This window comes from Oreochromis niloticus, linkage group LG4 (genome assembly GCF_001858045.2).
Source record: "Oreochromis niloticus isolate F11D_XX linkage group LG4, O_niloticus_UMD_NMBU, whole genome shotgun sequence".
Taxonomy (NCBI): Eukaryota; Metazoa; Chordata; class Actinopteri; order Cichliformes; family Cichlidae; genus Oreochromis; species Oreochromis niloticus.
Window position 1 is genome coordinate 548,480 of NC_031969.2, and position 18,056 is coordinate 566,535.

The window sequence follows — 18,056 nt, forward strand, 5'->3', positions numbered from 1 at the left end:
CTGCAGTGGGCACGGCCATTAGCGGTCTGCAGCTGGCACTACGCGTTGATACAGCAGCTGGTCGGCTGCATACCTGAGCCAGCCTGTTGCTGCCTCTGCAGCCGTGCTGATGTTACAGGTGCAGCACACAAACTGCTGATTACTCCCAACTGAAACTTTGAAATGGACGCGCCTCGTTTTACTGTAGAATTCATTCACTTTTTCAGTGGAACACACAACGTGTTTGCGTGGGTGTGAGAGGGGAAGGCTATGAAGGCGGGGCCTCGCTGTTTGGACCCTCCCACCCCGCGGTACTGACAGGTAGAAGGTCAGGCTGGAAGCGCTGACTTCATTGGTTCTGGTACTTTGAGCTGGGACGGCACGCTCTGATAGTGAGAAGGGCGCGTGGACATATCTGACTTTGACACACAGCGACGCAGCGAGCGCGCGCAGCCGAGACTCACCTGTACTGCTGGGTCTGTTTCTGTCGAAAGCCGCTGACAGGTGACCTTCATCATGCTGAAGAAGAAGAGCAAGTCCACCACGATAACGCAGCCGAAACAGACGTAAGTAGGAGCTTGTTCCTCTGCGCTCGAGCCCTTCAGAGCGGCTCGCGAGCTTCATCTGTGCTTAACTTGTAGTGATTTCACCTTTCTACACGATCAGCGGACTCACGCCACATCTCAGACAAAAGGATGGTTAAATGATCACACCCGGGTGAGCCCGGCTGAACTGGAGCTCGCAGTTTATATGCGCATATTGTATTACTTGTTTGTGCACACAGAGCGGTCGCGGCGCTGCGCTAAACAAGCAGCAGATGGAGAGAACGCGGAGCTGTCCGTCCGAGCGCTTTAACAGAGGCTTGGATCATCGTGTCCTGATGGATCGCTGGATGTAAACGTTCTGAGGTGGTGTCTGTATGAGCTACAGACAGACGGGCAGGGCCGAAACTCGGAGTTAGACTACATAGTTTGTGCATTAACTGGAGAGTGGGTGTGGCTGATAAGCCGTGGATAGTTTGCGGTAACTGGTTCGATAAGTTTTCTGCTGCCCTCCTTAGAAACACAATGTGAGAGGAATTCCTTGCAGCCTCGCCCATAATGACACCACCAAGCCCAGTCACTTCAGCTGTTTTACTGGCGTTGTCCAGGGTACAGGCCGTCGTGAAAGTGATAAAGTGAGGGTGTTGAATCATGATTCTACAGAGCGCTGGCTTAGAGACAGATGGTACTCCCTGTCAAGCAGCAGTTATCAGACACATTAGTGTTTCAGTGAGAGATGTTTGTCCTGCTGCCACACCTGCGCCAACAGCAAAGGAGTCCTTGTTTTGGTGCTGTGGCTTCATGTTCATGTGAAGCAACTTTGTTCACACCAGCACAGTGATTTATTGGCTTCTCACTGTTTCAGCCGTCTTAGTGCATATCGGCCATTATAGTCACTCATGCCCTGTGATCACCACCAACAGATTGTCATAGAATCTGAATTATGCAGCTCCACCCTTTTGTCCTACACCAGGTGCAGGTGTGCGTGTGTGAAAGATGAGCTCTCTTCATTGATGAGCCAGGTTTTAAGTCAAAGCCCAGCGAACAGAGACGACTGTAAAGGCGAGGCGGCGAAGCTGGGGAATAGTGATCTCTGCAGAGCTCAGTGTCTGTGCAGAGATGATTCACATACCAGTTGGAGGAGCTGGGGCTCAAACCACCAACCTTCCAGTTGGTTAACAGCATGTTCAGCACGTCTCAGTCTACACACAGAGAAAAGGTCTCGGGGTTTGCACTGATGCTTTAGTGACAGCAGCAGGCTTCCACACCCTGTGTGACCTAATGCTGGAGCGTTCTGGTTCTGATTTAACCAGCTCCCTGTGGAAACACGTGAGTTATGTTTGTCGAGTGCCAGGTCCTTTTCAGAACTAACACAGCCTCAGTGAGAACACTGCGTTAAAGCCAGTGACCTCTCCAGGATCCAGAAACACACAATACAAAGCAGAGCAGGTTAAACTGTTGGAGCATTGCAGATCAGCACAGAACTGCTTCTTGTTTGGTAATCTGACACTGTGCACTCTTTGGTGCTCTAATGACCACAGCAGGGTGAGCTCACATCTGTTCTGAATTCACAATGAAAACAACTCTCCACTTTTACACAAGTTTTATGCAAACAAGTAGTGCTAATCATTTGAAATCATGCAGGAGACCGCTGCGTTCATGTGAAGCTCCTTTGTTCTCATGTATTTGGTTTTGTGATGTTTAGAAGACGAGTGTAAAGTTGTAGATGAGACGTTTTCTTCATGTTTGTCACTAAAGTCAGAAATCCCCCTCAGCCTGTTGGGTTTTTGGTTTTTTTGGATGAGCTTGCAGAGAACAGCTCGACAGTACGCACCAGTTCAGACTTGTTTGTGTTAAAGTAAAAATCAGCTCAGGTTTGAAATTACTGCATCGTGCATTATGTAACAAATGATAGGTGTGTGTGTGTGTGTGTGTGTGTGTGCGCGCATGAAACAAAAACTCGCTGGGCTAGTTTCCCTCATTTTAGGGAATATGTCAGCTGGGAGTTACCTAATGGCACCTTATCCTTTTACATTGGAGAGGCCAGCATACACAGTCAGACTCATGAGCTCTGATGTTATCAATCAGAACACTTTATTAATGGAAACGATGTGATTATAGTCGCTCCAAGACAACAAGAACAATAACAGACTGGACTAAATTAAATGATACAATTTATTACAAAGTTACAAATATAAGAATTTGCTCTAGTATATAAACAAACGGCTCAATTATAAATATCCAGAGTATTGAAGAGATTAACTATGTACGAGTGACATTTTACGCTGAACTTTGTTACTTTGGTATTTTCACTGTAGACGATGTACAAACAGGTGTAACTATTGCACTGTGTGCTACAGTGATGGATGCATTAGATGGAGGAGTTGTGCAGGGAGATGACCACAGGCAGGAATGATTTCCTGTGTTGTTCAATGGTGGCTGTTTACGCCGTACTGTAGTGAGTTGTGTTCATTTTCACCCAAATTGACGCTGGTCATTGATTCCTGTCTGACACCAGGGTGTGTTTTAGTGCACTGGATGAGGATCCAGGATGAAATCACATGATGAAAAGATGCAGTTAGATGATGACTCATTATCACTATGTGTAATGAACAGCACAGGTTACTGTGCAGAGTACTTGCTGCTGGGTCCTGGATCACTTGGTAACTGTACGAGCAACATAATGTCAGTTTCTGTACAAACATGTCACTGTTGAAACTAACAGTGCACAGGAAAGAAGTCTAATACATTTATCCTGCATTTGTAGCCCCATTCAGGACTCTGAGACTGACTACATATTCAACTCTTTACATGCTTTGGCACTCTTTCCTACTCGTGATGGGTTCCCAGTTTGTCAGATCTGCTGGTTTAGTTTTAATCAGCCATGTGCTCTGCACTTCTTTGATGCCTCGTTAAAGTACTAACCCTGGAGTAGTGCTTTAGTGATGGGGCTTGCGGTGCTGAACACTGATCAGTTTTGGTGTTTTGTATTTCTAAAACCCTCAAGCTGCTGTGCTGTGGCTCATGATCTAAGGGGCTGAGCTTGTTACGAAGCCACCATTTTCAGTTTCTGTAATTACGACGTATATGTTATATAGTGCTATAGAGTTGCTTCACAGGGATCCAGAAAAGCTCGTGTGTGTGACATCATTAAAGATGTCTGTTTCTGTGTGTCGTCTCTCAGTGCTCCCACCACAGAACTCACCACACTGATCGAGAAGCTGCAGAAGAATGCTGATAAAGTGGAAAAGAATATCTACGATGTGGAGCAGAACCTCAACAAGGTACAGTCCTGCAGTCATGTCTCCAAACAGTCCAGTCAGCTTCATGTGTGCTGTCGGCTGTAATTACATATGTATCAGCCTCTTTGAGAAATAGACCAGTTTACTTCAACATCGAGTATGTATGCGTGATATAAAAACCCACCACAGTCACACAGTTAGTGCCCATCTGAGCTCAGTGCCACAGCACTGTCATGATACACTTTCAGCTGCTGTCTGTTCATTCAGAGCTGAACTGTTGAAATCCATGAAAGGCTGGCAGTGTTTGTCTAACTCCACATGACTGACTCTTTCCTCACAGGATGTGAGCAAGATCAATGAGGGGAAGCAGCCCCTGTATCAAGAAGACACCAACAAGAGAATCCTCAATTCTCTGGAGCTGCTGAATGGCCTGGATGAGGATGTCGTCAACGCCAGGCGCCTTCAGCATCCGCAGGCTGAGATGATAGCACAGGAGTGAGTGAAAGCTATTTCATGCTACGCAAACCACCTTAGTTGTGCCTGTTAGTGCATGATGCACACAACACAAGCTTAATGTTACAGCATCAATATTCATGAAGACCTGAGGAAGACCTGGTTACTGCTGGTCTACAGCAGCAAAGCACTCGGCTTTATGTGGCATACAGTTATTATTACTTGAATGTCGTTTTTTATTTGAGGATGTTGTGAGGAGAGCTAAAAGCATCCACATACAAACAGAAATGTCCAACAGCTGTGCACAGACTGCATGTGCAGCTGTACTGTTACCTGCTGGCTCTGTTACCTAAAATGTGTCGTGTTCTTGTTTCTGTGTGTATTCAGCATGAAGCAACTGCGTGACAGAGTGCTGAAGCTGAGAGAGGAGCACGGCCATATCTACCACCTGGTCCGCACTGAGGGCAAGCCCAGCATCAACTGGGGGAACATGATGGATGAAAAGCTGGTAAACAAAAACCCAGCAAACACGAATTCAAGCCACAGTGTGCAGCACTCGCTGCTAGGTCCAGCACAGTGCTACACGGAGGTTTTGTGAACACCTCGTTAGGTCTATAAAGTCTTTATGTCATTGCAACAACTGAGAAAGCCTTTGCTGTGTGTGCACATGCTGCTTACATGCAGCAGGTGGGTGATCCAACACGATTGGCTCGCACGCTGCAGATCACTGTCACTGTGGGTTAGGATGAGTGATGCTTAAACAATGGAATCAGGTATTTGTACAGTGCACAGGTGAACATGAACCCAGGCTTTTAGAGAGCGGGGTAGAGTCTACAATAAAAGTATTCCATGTCTGCATGACAGAAATTTCACGTCACGTGTCTGCAGAGGGTGTTAGACGTAGGTCACTGAGTTAGACGTTTTATTTCATAAAAGTTGATCTTCATTCATCATACACACTGTGTCTCTCTGCCCAGGACAATCTGCAAAACAAGGGCTTTGGCCAGGACCTGCCCACTGTGGAGAACGAGGTGGAGGAACACAACATCTTCCACAGCGAGGTGGAGGCTCTGGCTCCTCACATCTCTGCCAGCGGAGACAAGGTGATGTCAGAATCAAAGGTTTGCACAGTTTGACGTCCTGTGTCGGTTCCTCGCTGACTCTCTGTGTCTGCTCTGCTTTGTTCTGCAGGAGTACGTCAGCAGCCTTCAGTCAAAGTACAACAAACTGCTGGTAATTGTTTGTTTCTGTGTGTTTGATATATGTGCACTTTTGTGTAGTTTCACTGTGATCCGTGGTGAGTGCAGTGCATGCACACAGCACACACCGTCCAGCCGGCTGACAGCACGTGAAGTGTTTTCTCTTTTGGAAAAACATGAATTTGTTAAAGACTCAAGAACTTGATTTTACTAAATGAAATCTTTTCAGCACCTAATCATTGAAAAGATTAATAACAAGTAAACTCAGACTGTACCATATGTTGTGTTATCATTCATACATGCTGGAAAGGCCACTTATAAATCAAGCTCATCAGATTCATGCTAATTATGTTAAAACACAGAATCATGTCGTTTGAATTCAAATGCAAACAAAACTTTCTTAGACTTGACTGGTTCAGGAGGGCCTTGTAAAAACCTGAAACAAAGCTACTGTTGGTGACTCTAAGCTTCCTGTTCCCTCGGCTAGGCTAACTCCAGCGCTCGACAGCGCAACCTGCTGAGCCTGCGAGACTACATGCAGCGCTGCACCAACGAGCTGTACTGGATGGACCAGCAAGCGGAAGAGAGGCTCAAATACGACTGGAGTGACAACAACCTGGACTACCCTGCCCGCCAGAGGCAGTACGAGGTAGCTGTGGAATTCACACACGTACACGGCGAGTGAAACAAGCTCAGCTCGCTCAGCAAATTTGTCTCAACCAACAGAATTTCATCAGTAAATGTCTGGAGTCCAAGGAGGGCACCATCACCAAGCTGAACGATGATGGAGAAAAGCTGATTGCCTCTGACCATCCAGGGAAGAATGTTATCGAGGTACCGATCATCCACACACGTTGGACTCTTTCTTAGTGCGTTTCTGCCTGGGCTCTGGGCTCCACAGGAATCTGCAGTAGAGCAGGTTTATGTTTTCACCCTTAAAGACAGCGGGGCTTCAAGGCACTTTTCAGTCCTCACAGAGCAGAGGGATGATATGGTTCTTGTTTTGGTTAAAAACACTGATTGTGGGTTAGATCCAGTCCCTCTAGCTGCTGGTTTGGCATATGAGCAGCTCAGACAACAAATGAGCTGCTTCCACTTGTTATCTCACAGTCTATTATGGGTAACGTAAGATGACGTTCATCCTTCAGATCGATGTAAAAAGGCGGTAAGAAGCTATACTGGTGCTTCTTATTGTTTCATTATTAACTCTGTCTGTTTTTGAAAAGTGCCTCATGTGTATATATAATGACACTGTTACGTTGTTGTCAGGCTCATATGGAAGCAGTCCACGCTGACTGGAAGGAGCATCTGAACCTGCTCATCTGTGAGGAGAACCACCTCAAACACATGGATGAGTACCACAAGGTCAGTGTAACAGGTGACATGCACAGAGACGCATTTAAAGAGTGAAGCTCATCTGTACGTGCGTGTGTCTGCATGCAGTTCCACAAGGAGGCACGCGACACTCAGGACCTACTGAAGCGTCTGGACACAGAGATCAACCAGAAGTACAACCCCGAGTTCAAAGATATGTATCAGATGGAGGGCCTGATCAGGGAGCTGGACGTGAGTGCTTTTATCTGCACGGAGACCATAGCTGATCGCATCACTGACTGCGTACGGTGACGACATGCTTGTGCGTTTGTTGTGTGCAGGACGAAGCCAAGGCCATCGAGAACTTTGACGAGCGGGTTAAGGCCCTTCAGAAGCGCAGCCTTCAGGTGTTGCCTCTGAAGTACCGCAGGGAAACGCCCCAGAAGCTGATCCCTGTCGAGGCTCTGTGTGAATTTGACACCGATGACGTACGTACTGTGTCCTTCACACTTAATACTGAGACGATACCGGCGTGATCCAGTGATGCGTTCTAACTGTTCCCACGTGTAGGGTCAGATCGTGCGGGGGGAGAGGTACACTCTCCTGCGGCAAAATGGTTCCAAATGGGACGTGAAGGATGCAGCCGGACACAAGATCACTGCCCCGGGCGTCTGCTTCATGTTCCCCCCCACCGACCCCGAGGCTCTGGCCATCGCTGACAAGTGAGTGTGTACAAAGGACTTTCTAAACTCCTTCAGCCGATGAGGGGATCTACAGCTGTAACAGTGTGTCATGTGTGCTGCAGCCTGACCGGCCAGCAGAAAGCTATCAAACAGAAGATGGCAGTCACCAAGGGAACTCTGCAGAAACGCTTGGACGAGCTGAAGAAGACGAGCGGAACTGCAACCGCTACAGGTACGCATTACGCACAATAATATGTTACCACCCTAATTAGCCAAGTTAGTTGGTGATGACATATCAGACCAGCTGATTTCTAGTATAATCTTCAGTGTGCTGGTGCCTCTGACTCACACTGTTTGCTGCCAATAAACTCAAATATATGCAACTGCTCTGCCTTCCCTTCAGGTAAAAGGCTGCCCTGGTTTTTCAGAGTTAGTGCCATTGCTCTGTTTGTCACAGGTAGATTTATCTGAACAATCCGCACACTAGGAAACTCGCATAACAGCAACATGCTCTGTTTTTCTTATCTATTCAAGCAACTATGTTAGTGAAACTTCCTCACCAAAAATTCAGTTTTTCTCAGATAATAAGGTGACATTGAGCCACCCCTTAGTTTCTTCATAATTAGGACATAGGATCATGAGAAATGGGTGCAGTGGTGTATTGAAACACGTGCAAACAGACAGAGTTTGTATAAATATTTGGTGTGACCACCGCTGAGCACAGCCTGAACTCTCTGAGGCAGCTTTCTATCCAAGCATCTTCAGTAATAGTTCTCCAGGCTTCTTGAAGCTGTTCTTTGGATACGCTCACTGCTGTCCTCTCTCCTCTACAATTATACAATAATAATTTGAACCAAAAATTTCAAATGTGGAATCATCACTTCATTAGACCTGACTGATGTTTCAGTCCAGTTCTCGTGTCATTTGCATGATTTCTTGAAAACCAGCACAGAGTGGAGCGATCCAGGTGTAGTTTACTGTTCTCGTGTGACCGTCTGCTTTTGTGTTCGCCTTGTTTCTTCTATGACACATTTGTTTTTCTCACACACAGTAAATCTGAGCAGACTACATACAAAAAGGACACACACAGAATAGACAGGCTGCTAGCATGAGCTTCAACTGCACTGCTGCCTTCATGACACAGTAATATATAAACAGTTGTAGTAAGTCAAAACTTTGGGTTCTTGAAATTTTAAGTTACTCAGAAGAAACTCAAAACTTCAAGATGCTCATTAAGTTGAAATTTTGACTTTCATAACCATGAAGCATGAAAAGAAGGCAATATAAATCCAAACTTGCTGCTGGCTGGAAGATTTCAGATCAAGTGTGTGTGTGATGAATATGTTTTCCTGCCCTCACACACTGCTGCGTGTAACCTCAGACAAACAGGAACAGCAGTGCCGCCAGCTGATGGCTGGTCTGGATAAGGTTGTCAGTGACCTGGACAAACAGGAGAAAGCCATCTATGCTCGAGTGCGCCCACCGCTGGAACAGAACAGGTCACTGCAGGACAGTACTGACCGCCTGCAGGACATGAAAGTAAGAACGTCCGCTTGGTTCTTTGGTTTGATATTAAAGCTGCTTCTCTCTGCTCAGTTTAGCCCACCAAGCAAAGAGTGTGTTTTTGCACTGTGCAACTCACCAGTGCAGATGTTTCTCTCCAGGACATTGCTGCTGCTGTCAGAAGGATTGAACCAGAAAAGTCTTCTAAAGTGCAGGAAGCACAGAGCTTCTTGGTCTCAAACCCAAATTGTGCCAGCACATCTCAACTTCACAGCAAAGTGGATGAGGCCAACAAGAAGTACACCAAGGTGGAGCAACTTCTTCAGTGCTCTCAGGAGAAGTATGTGACCTGATTATTGCTTTCAAAGTGTCATCAGTGCAGCAGCATGCCTCTGCTTTTTCTGTTTTCAGTGTGCTCAGTGACAGGCATATTTGAACTTTGCTTTAGGCTGAAGAATTCCAACCAGCTGGAGTCATCTCTGCAAAATGGAAAGACCTTACTGTCCACCTACGAGAACAAGCTGGCCAGGGAGGAGGTTGCTCCAGCTGACATCTCTTCAATGGAGAAAACCCAGCGGGAACTTGCAGTAAGATGGTCTTATATCAGAACAGAATTTATTCAGTTTTATATAAACTGAACTGAAAATTGTTGTTACTGTTTCAGTTTATATTCCTTCATGTTCAAATTGCCACACGTTCACGGACAGTTGGAGGAACGTGTCTGTTTACTGTAGGTTGTCTCAAGCAGTTTGTCTTTTGCTGCTCTGGCAGGATATCGGAGCAGACCTGCGGTCACAGAGGACACTGATCTCTGACACAGAGCAGAACCTGCGACTGGCCAAGAGCAGCTGTGAGAACATGGCCAACAAGTTCCAAGAGCACTGCCCTGACATCGAGAGGCAGGAAGCTGATGTCCAGAGACTCAACAAGCGATACAATAACCTCAACCAGCAGACTGACTCGAGGTAAATTGTTAGGATGGGCAGGAAAGCACGTCAGTAATATATAAAATGGTAAATGGCCTGTATTTGTATAGCGCTTTACTCAGTCCCTAAGGACCCCAAAGCGCTTTACACTACATTCAGTCATCCACCCATTCACACACTGGTGATGGCAAGCTACATTGTAGCCACAGCCGCCCTGGGGCCCGACAGAGGCGAGGCTGCCAGACACTGGCGTCACCGGGCCCTCTGACCACCACCAGTAGGCAACGGGTGAAGTGTCTTGCCCAAGGACACGACGACCGAGACTGTCGGAGCCGGGGCTCGAACCGGCAACCTTCCGATTACAAGACGAACTGCCAACTCCTGAGCCACGATCTCCGATGTAAAGCAAATACAGCACAGGACGTCATCAATGGCCAGAAATTTCTAGCACAACATCACCTACCCAAGGTGCATGGAGATGGCGTGAAGACTCGAGTGACACTTGAAGCACTACGGAACAACTTTATTACCTGACCAACGCTTTTTGGCTTGCGGACCATCAGGGTCCCTGAAGCACAGAAGGTCATATCATATGTACATACGATCTCTGATGATATGTTTTGGTTTGTTTGTGCAGGGCTCAAAGCCTGCAGAGAGCCAAGATGGCATACAAAAACTACCGCAATGATTATGACAATTTGAACAGCTGGCTCTCTCGTGTTCCAAATTACGAGCCCCGAGACACTGATGACCCAAAACAAGTGGAGACGAAGCTGAGAAATCAGAGGGTATGAATGCTGAGCAATAATTCTGCATATTTCTCCTTACACATGAATGTTAGTGGCATTTATTAAAACTCTGCCCTTTTCTACAGAACCTGCTATCTGATATAACGAGAAAGGAGTCTGATTTAAACAATGTCTCCAAAAATGCCCAGCTGTACCAGCAAGCTGTCAAAGTCGGTTTTCTCCATTGATTTTTTTTTTTTCTTTACCATATGGTCTTTTAGAAAAGTTAAAGGTTTGATGGTGGTTTACTGATTCACTCTTGCAGGACTATGAGACTGAAGCTGAGAAGTTCAAATCCATCCTCGATCTTGAAGATGGACTTGTACCTCAGACATACAAGAGGACCAGATTGGAATCACCTGCAGCAACAGTCAAGGCGGAGGTAAGGCACAGCATGCACGGTGAAGTGAAAATACACAGCAAAGTTGTAAACTCGTGTTGCTAACTTCTATGATCAACACAAATCTTCTAGCTCTGAGCTCGTTTTCAGCTGGGATACAAATTTAAACAACGAATAACCAAAAGCAAGAGAACCTGATATATCCTGAAAGAATCATGAAATCAGAAATTTTCCAGTCTTCTATTGGATGCACTTCAAACTACGCAGAGTTTTCTCTGGTACTCTCAAACAAACTCTGAGATTACCCTGATGACGCAGTTATCGGGTTGTTTAGACAAGCTGAGTTCAGCCACAAACATAGTCAAAACAACATTTGAGATTTGCATTTCAGTCATATTTATATTTGCAAGCATTCTCAGACCTCCCCACTCTTCCACAAACCTATGTGAGGTGAGAAGCAAGACCCCCAGCACAGAACAGAGCAGATATCAGTGATGAGTCAGATGCATCACAAAACAAGGAGCTGGTGATGGACTTGCAGATGTGCAGCACCTGTGACGATACTAAAGTAGCTTAAATAATGTGCCCTGTAATAAATTTGCCAATTGAATCCCAGCCTACAGCATGAGCTGAGCTGTAGACCTGCATTAAGATCAACTGATCTGCTGGCATTGTGACTAAGCTTGACCTATTGGGATTCAGTTATTAAATACTAGAAAACACAGATTTACCAATAACAAACACTACACAGTAGCCTGCACAATCCGAAATGTTCAGGATTAGAGAACTGTAAGATGGGTACGATAACATCAAAGTGTTATTCCACTTACCTGGATTATATCCATCCATCTATTCTCTTCTTTGTTAGGGTCGCAGGAGGTTGGAGCTTATCCCAGCTACTATAGGGCGAGAGGCAGGGTACACCCTGGACAGGTCCCCAGTCTATCACAGGGCTAACACACAGAGACAGACAACCATCCACACTCACGTTCACACTTATGGGCAATTTAGAATTACCAATTAACCAAACCCCACTAACTGCATGTCTTTGGACTGCGAGATTAAGCCGGAGTACCCGTACCTTTATAGGCTACTCTGTAGTGTCTATAATTTGTAATGTTTTCTGGTAAAGGTTATTTAGAAAAAAGAACGTCCACTTTATTGGGGGGTGGGGTGCTTATATGCAGTGGGAGCCAAGATGTTTTACACTGGGACTTGAATGCATTTTCCATTTGTGGATCTGTGTGAAGCTGGCAGCCTTCAACTTGTCTCAAAACCCCAAGTGGGCATGCGATGTGATCTGTGTGTCTCAGGCGATTCATCCACATGCATTTAAGGTTTTGTAAGTGAGTGAGAGAGATGTTAAGTGTAGTTTTAGACATTCGTATGCATAGAAAGGTTTTCAAAAAGTTAAATTATCTGATTCAAGAGGCTGTGCGTAAATGATCAGAATGTATTCATGTTTGTATGTACGCATTTGTAAAATTGTTCGACGTTTGGTCAAACATAGCACACTCGTGCAAGTCCTCAAAAGTTTCACAAAATTATTGTACACACTTGTAACTCAAGTTTACACTTGTGGATCATATCATATGCATTTGCAACCCCTTTGAGGTAAATTTCTCTCCGTATATAAGATTGCCATTGCTACTGTGACATCCACCGGTTTCCTCAAGATGAATCTTTTCACTATTGCCATCTTGGTTTAAAAAAAAAAAAAGACAGATGTGATAAGGAGGGTCATGTCTGACTGAGAATCCACTTCCTCACTGACACGTCAATCACAAGCTGTACAGATAATCATCCATTTTGAAATGTGGTGTGGCCAAGATTCACAAAATAGAATATGTTTATTATCCACTATGAAGCAAAATAACTGAGCCCAGAAACTTAACAGGAACGTGTTTGCAGAGGTCAAAACAGAAAGCTTGTTTCCTATAGATTTTCAATAGGACTTTGAAACCACGGCTATCGGCATCTGGTGGCGTACAAATAGAATGCATTGTTGAGGCACTTTGACACTGGCCAGAAGCAACATCAATATTTTATACTGTCTATGGGCAAAATGTATCTACAGCGAAAGAGATGTTTCTTGACACAAATAGACTCATGCAAGTTAACAAACAGAATCCTCAGCTTAAGGGCATAAGCCAAAAACCCCTACAGAAGTTACTGTATATGACTTCCATTACATGTTATTTTATCGTTTGCAGGAAGCAGCTATTGAGGCAAAGTTTACTGAGGTGAATGCTGTGAATAAGCAAAGACTGCAGAATCTGGAGTTTGCCAGCAGTCTTCTGAACCAGGTAAACTATTTCACATATCATTGCTACATAAACATTAAAACAACAGTAATAATAATGATTATTTTCTTTCTATAGCAATCTGAGATTATCCCAGTTACAAATGTCAAGTCGGTCCAAGCCAGTGCCCCTGGTGAAGAGCCATGGAGAATAAGAAAACAGCTAGAAGATGAGATCCATAGGCGGGAGCAACTAGAAAAAGAAATAGAGACCATTCAGACTGACATTTATGTCCTTGAAGGACAAAAGCCCCAGGATACAATTGTTAAGAAGGAGCTAATTAAAAAGGTTCCAGACCCCCAGCTGGATGAGGAAGTCTACAAAGTCCAGCAGAAGTTGTCAGAGGAGCGCCGCACTACCCATGTCCTGGAGAATGACCTTGAGGTACTAAAGTTGAAGCTGCGTGGCCTTGAGACAGAGGTCAAAGAAGGGGCACAGCAGTACACAGTGAAGGAGGTCTTGCGTATAGAAAGAGACCGTGGTCAGGAGGAGGCGGTCCGAAAGCTTCGGGAGGAGCTGGAAGAGCTAAAAAGGCAGAGGTTGATTAAAGACAACGAGCTCATTGAGATCCAAAAACATGTTACACTCCTGGCTGAGGAGAAGAACAAGGAACAGGAGGTAATCACTGAAGAGGAGGTGATCAAAGTCCAGAATGACCCCCAACTTGAAAGTGAGTACCGGGTGCTGCTTGACAGGAAACAGAAGGAAATAGAAAGCAGAAAGCAGCTGGAGGATGAGTTGCAATTTCTTCAAGAAAAGCTTCGAAGACTGGAGAAGGAGAAATCAATGGCTGAGGAAAAGATTTCCATCAAGGAAGTGCTGAAAGTTGAGAAGGATACTGCCTTTGAAAGAGAGGTTGAAAACCTTAGGAGGCAGTACGAAGATGAGAAGGCCAAAAGAAGATCATCACAGCGGGAAAAGACTGACCTCCAGAGGAAAATTGCAAGCCTGGAAGAGGAGAAGTCTAAGGTTGTGATTCAAGAGAAAGTACGAGAGATTGTCCGGCCCGATCCCAAGGCTGAGAATGAAGTGGCCAATCTCCGTCTTGAACTTGTAGAGCAACAGAGGCGGTATAAAGATGCGGAGCTCCAGTTGAGATCTCTGCAGGATGAGCTGACCATGCTCAAGAACAGAGGGCCTCAAGTCGAAGTTAAAGAGATCATCAAAGAAGTAATCAAATATAAGATAGATCCACAAACTGAAAGAGAGCTGGAGAGACTACGCAATGAAATTGTAGATAAAAGCCACCAGACTGAGAAATCTGAGATGGAAATCCGCCAGCTTCGAGATGAAATCGAAAGATGGAAGAATACCAAACCCCAAGTGCAGACCAAAGAGGTTGTCAATGAAGTGCTGCAGTACAGAGAAGATCCAAAGACTAAGGAAGAAATTGAAATGCTAAAGAGGAAGCTGGCTGATGAACAGCAGAAACGCCTGGACCTTGAGAGAGAACGGACAGAACAAGAAGAAAAAATTAGACTAAGAAAGATGGATCTGTCTCAGGTCCGTGAGAAGATTGTTCAGCAAGAAGTGGTCAAGATGGAAGAGGATCCTGTCCTTAAGTCAGAATGTGACAGCTTCTTACATAACATCAACAATGAGCAAAAACAGAAGGAAAGCCTAAAGACAGAGCTCTACCAATTGCAGAGACAGAAGACTGACCTGGACATGCAGCTGGAAGAACTGGAGCGTGAGCGCAGGGCAAGGCGTGATGCAGAACTAGAGATCCAGAGGCTTCGGGTTAGACTTAATGAGCTAGAAATCCGTGACAAAGAAAATCGTGAAAAGGTGACAGTCAAACAAAAGGTGGTTCTGCAGCAGGATCCTCAACAGGAGAAGGAACACTCCATTCTCAAACTACAACTTGACGAAGAGCGGCACAAACGCACCCTCCTTGAGAAAGAGTTGAATGCCCTTATTCAGCAGCAGATCACCCTGGAAAAGGTAGATGTGAAGGAAAGGGTTGTCCGCACTGAGAAAGTCCAAGTTGAGCGGGACCCAGAGGCAGAGATTGAGATTGAGAACCTAAAGAGAACTCTGGAAGATGAGAAAAGAAGAAGGCGAGAACTTGACCAAGAACTATCCACCCTCAATTCCAGGCTCTCTGATATGGAGTTTTCTAACACCAAGTCTACCAAAGAATTGGACTACATCCGTGATGAAAGTAGCCGATTGCAGCAGGAAAACCAAAGGCTGCAAAATGAGATTCGCAAGCTTCGGTCAGAGATTGAGATCACAAGCAAAGAGACTCGGCTTATTACGGAGTCTGCGCCAAGAGAGGATTCAAAGAACTTGGAGTTGAGGCTTGATTCATTACAGAAGGAATTGGCAGAGCTGAGGGCTGTAACAAACCAGAAGGATGATGAAATAGAGAAGCTTAAAAAGAACCTGGCAGCTGTGAGGATGAAGAGGGAACAGAGGGAAAGCCATCTCCGCAGGTCTATTGTCGTCATCGACCCAGATACCGGCAAGGAGATGCGACCAGAGGAAGCCTACAAACTAGGGCTGATCGACTGGAAGATGTTTGTCAACCTGCAGAGCCAGGAGTGTGACTGGGAAGAGATCTCAGTCAAAGGGCCGCAGGGAGAATCCTCTGTGCTTCATGACAGAAAATCAGGAAAAAAGTTTTCCATCGATGATGCACTGCGCCTTGGACACATCACAAATCGCCAGCTTCAGCAGTACTTAAATAAAGAAATCTCTATCCAGGAGTTTGGTGCATTGGTATCAGGCAAGAACAGGGGGCTCTAAAAGATATGTTTTTGATTTTCATTCTAAAAAAAAATCTGTTTTGACTGGTCTTCCTAGCTTTTAATATATACTTATATTCTCACTTTAATATTGTGGTGACCCTCAGTTACTATGTGTTTTTACCTACGAGTCCCAAATACACCATGTATTTATTTTCTTATGCATATCTGGCATGAATACATGGACTGATATTACCATCATCACAGCCAGCTACATAAATTTTTGATGATGAAAAGTTCGATCTTTAATTTCTTTAACTTGGTGACAGGGTTAAGAATGTATCTTTGATATATTGTCACTAAAACTCACAAGAGTACTAAGTGTTTCATTTATTTATGGGCTTTAAACAGGGTTATCGGCTGTGTGCTTTCAATAAAAAATTCAATAAAAATGTAATGTCTTGTGGGGTATTTGATTGTGGAAAACATGTATGGAATTTATGGTATCACAATTCAATTTTATTTATGTAGCACTGAATTACAACAATTGCCTCAAGGCAGTTTATATTGTAAAAAGTAAAGACCCTACAATAATACAGAAAAAACAACAACAATCGGATGCCCCTCCCTCCCATGAGCAAGTGCTTTGACAGTGTGAAGGAAAATCTCCCTTTTAACATGAGGAAACCTTCAGCAGAACCAGGCTCAGGGAGGGGGCAGTCATCTGCTGCATGCAACTGGAGAGGAGGGGAGGAAGACAGAACAAAGACATGCTGTGGAACCGACCCAGAGATTAATAATAACTAATAATTAAATGCAGAGAGTGAATTGCATTACAGGAAGCTCCCAGCAGCCTACACCTATTGCACTGTAAATATGGGAGGATTCAGCATCACCTGATCCAGCCCTAACTATATGCTTCATCAAAAAGGAAAGTTTTAGGCGTAATGTTAAAAGAAAAGCGGGCGTCTGTCTCCCGAATCCAAACAGGAAGCTGGTTCCACAGAAGAGGAGCCTGAAAGCTGAAGGCTCTGCCTCCCATTCTACTTTTAAATACTCTGGGAACAACAAGTTCATAGGGTAGCGTGAGAGCAAAGTGCTCTAATGGGGTGATATGGTACTATAAGGTCATTAAGATAAGATGGGGCCTGATTATTTAAGACCTTGTATGTGATGAGAAGCATTTTAAATTCTGGATTTAACAGGGAGCCAACGAAAAGAAGCCAGTAAAGGACAACCACACTCTCTCTTTCTAGTTGTTGTCAGTATATTCACTGCAGCATTTTGGATCAGCTGAAGGCTTTTCAGGGATAGAAATTAATTCAGGGACGAATCTACTGTGGTGGCACAATCCATAGTTGCCACCATAGTTATGCATATGATTTGTTATGAGTGTTGTTTATTAAAATAAGCTAGCTACAATTAACAATGAATATAATTTCTAAATCTGAATGTATTGCATAGTGCTCCCCCACCACCACCATTAAAAAATGGTTCAGCCCTAAGCGTTGAAACGGCTTTATTTCTTGTCATTAGTAGCAATCAACACCATGGGCATTTAAGATTGATTGTTACACTCTGGAAATGGAGTGAAGGTCCATCCATCCATCTTCTTCCACTTATCCGGGGGCAGCAGCCTAAGCAGAAAAGCCCAGACCTCCCTCTCCTCAACCACCTCTTGTCCGAGAGAACATCAAGTTGTTCCCAGGCCAGCCAAGAGTTAATCTCTCCAGTGTGTCCTGGGTCTGGCCCAGGGCCCAGGAGGCATCTTTGTCAGATGCCCAAACCACCTCAACCGGTACCTTTTGATGTGGAAGAGTAGCGCCTCTACTCTGAACCCCTACTTCTGAACTCCTCACCCTATCTCTGAGGAAGAGGCTCGTTCCCACCGGGAACAAGTTCGACTTATTGCCGGCTATGCAGACCAAGCTCTTGGAACAGTTGTGTAGGGAGCAGCAGGCCAGACACCCCATACTCGCGAAGAACACCTTAGGGACACGGTCGAATGCCTTCTCCATGTCCACAAAACACATGTAACCTGGTTGGGCAAACTTCCATGCACCCTCAAGTATCGTCAACAGGGTAAAAAGCTGG

The 18,056-nt window shown here is 45.0% G+C and overlaps 1 protein-coding gene across 1 annotated transcript; it reads left to right on the forward strand.

The window, feature by feature from the left end:
- The first annotated feature begins 329 nt into the window (after positions 1–329).
- Positions 330–16,419, forward strand: ppl (periplakin). The gene is made up of 22 exons (XM_005462862.3): positions 330–545; positions 3,706–3,805; positions 4,104–4,258; positions 4,604–4,724; positions 5,194–5,319; positions 5,408–5,449; positions 5,903–6,064; positions 6,142–6,249; positions 6,685–6,780; positions 6,859–6,981; positions 7,071–7,217; positions 7,300–7,451; positions 7,535–7,644; positions 8,794–8,951; positions 9,077–9,255; positions 9,364–9,502; positions 9,687–9,880; positions 10,479–10,629; positions 10,716–10,799; positions 10,895–11,011; positions 13,183–13,275; positions 13,351–16,419. The coding sequence occupies exons 1-22, from the start codon at positions 496–498 to the stop codon at positions 16,021–16,023; spliced, it is 5,280 nt and encodes a 1,759-aa protein (XP_005462919.1). The 5' UTR covers positions 330–495; the 3' UTR covers positions 16,024–16,419.
- The last annotated feature ends 1,637 nt before the right edge of the window (positions 16,420–18,056 follow it).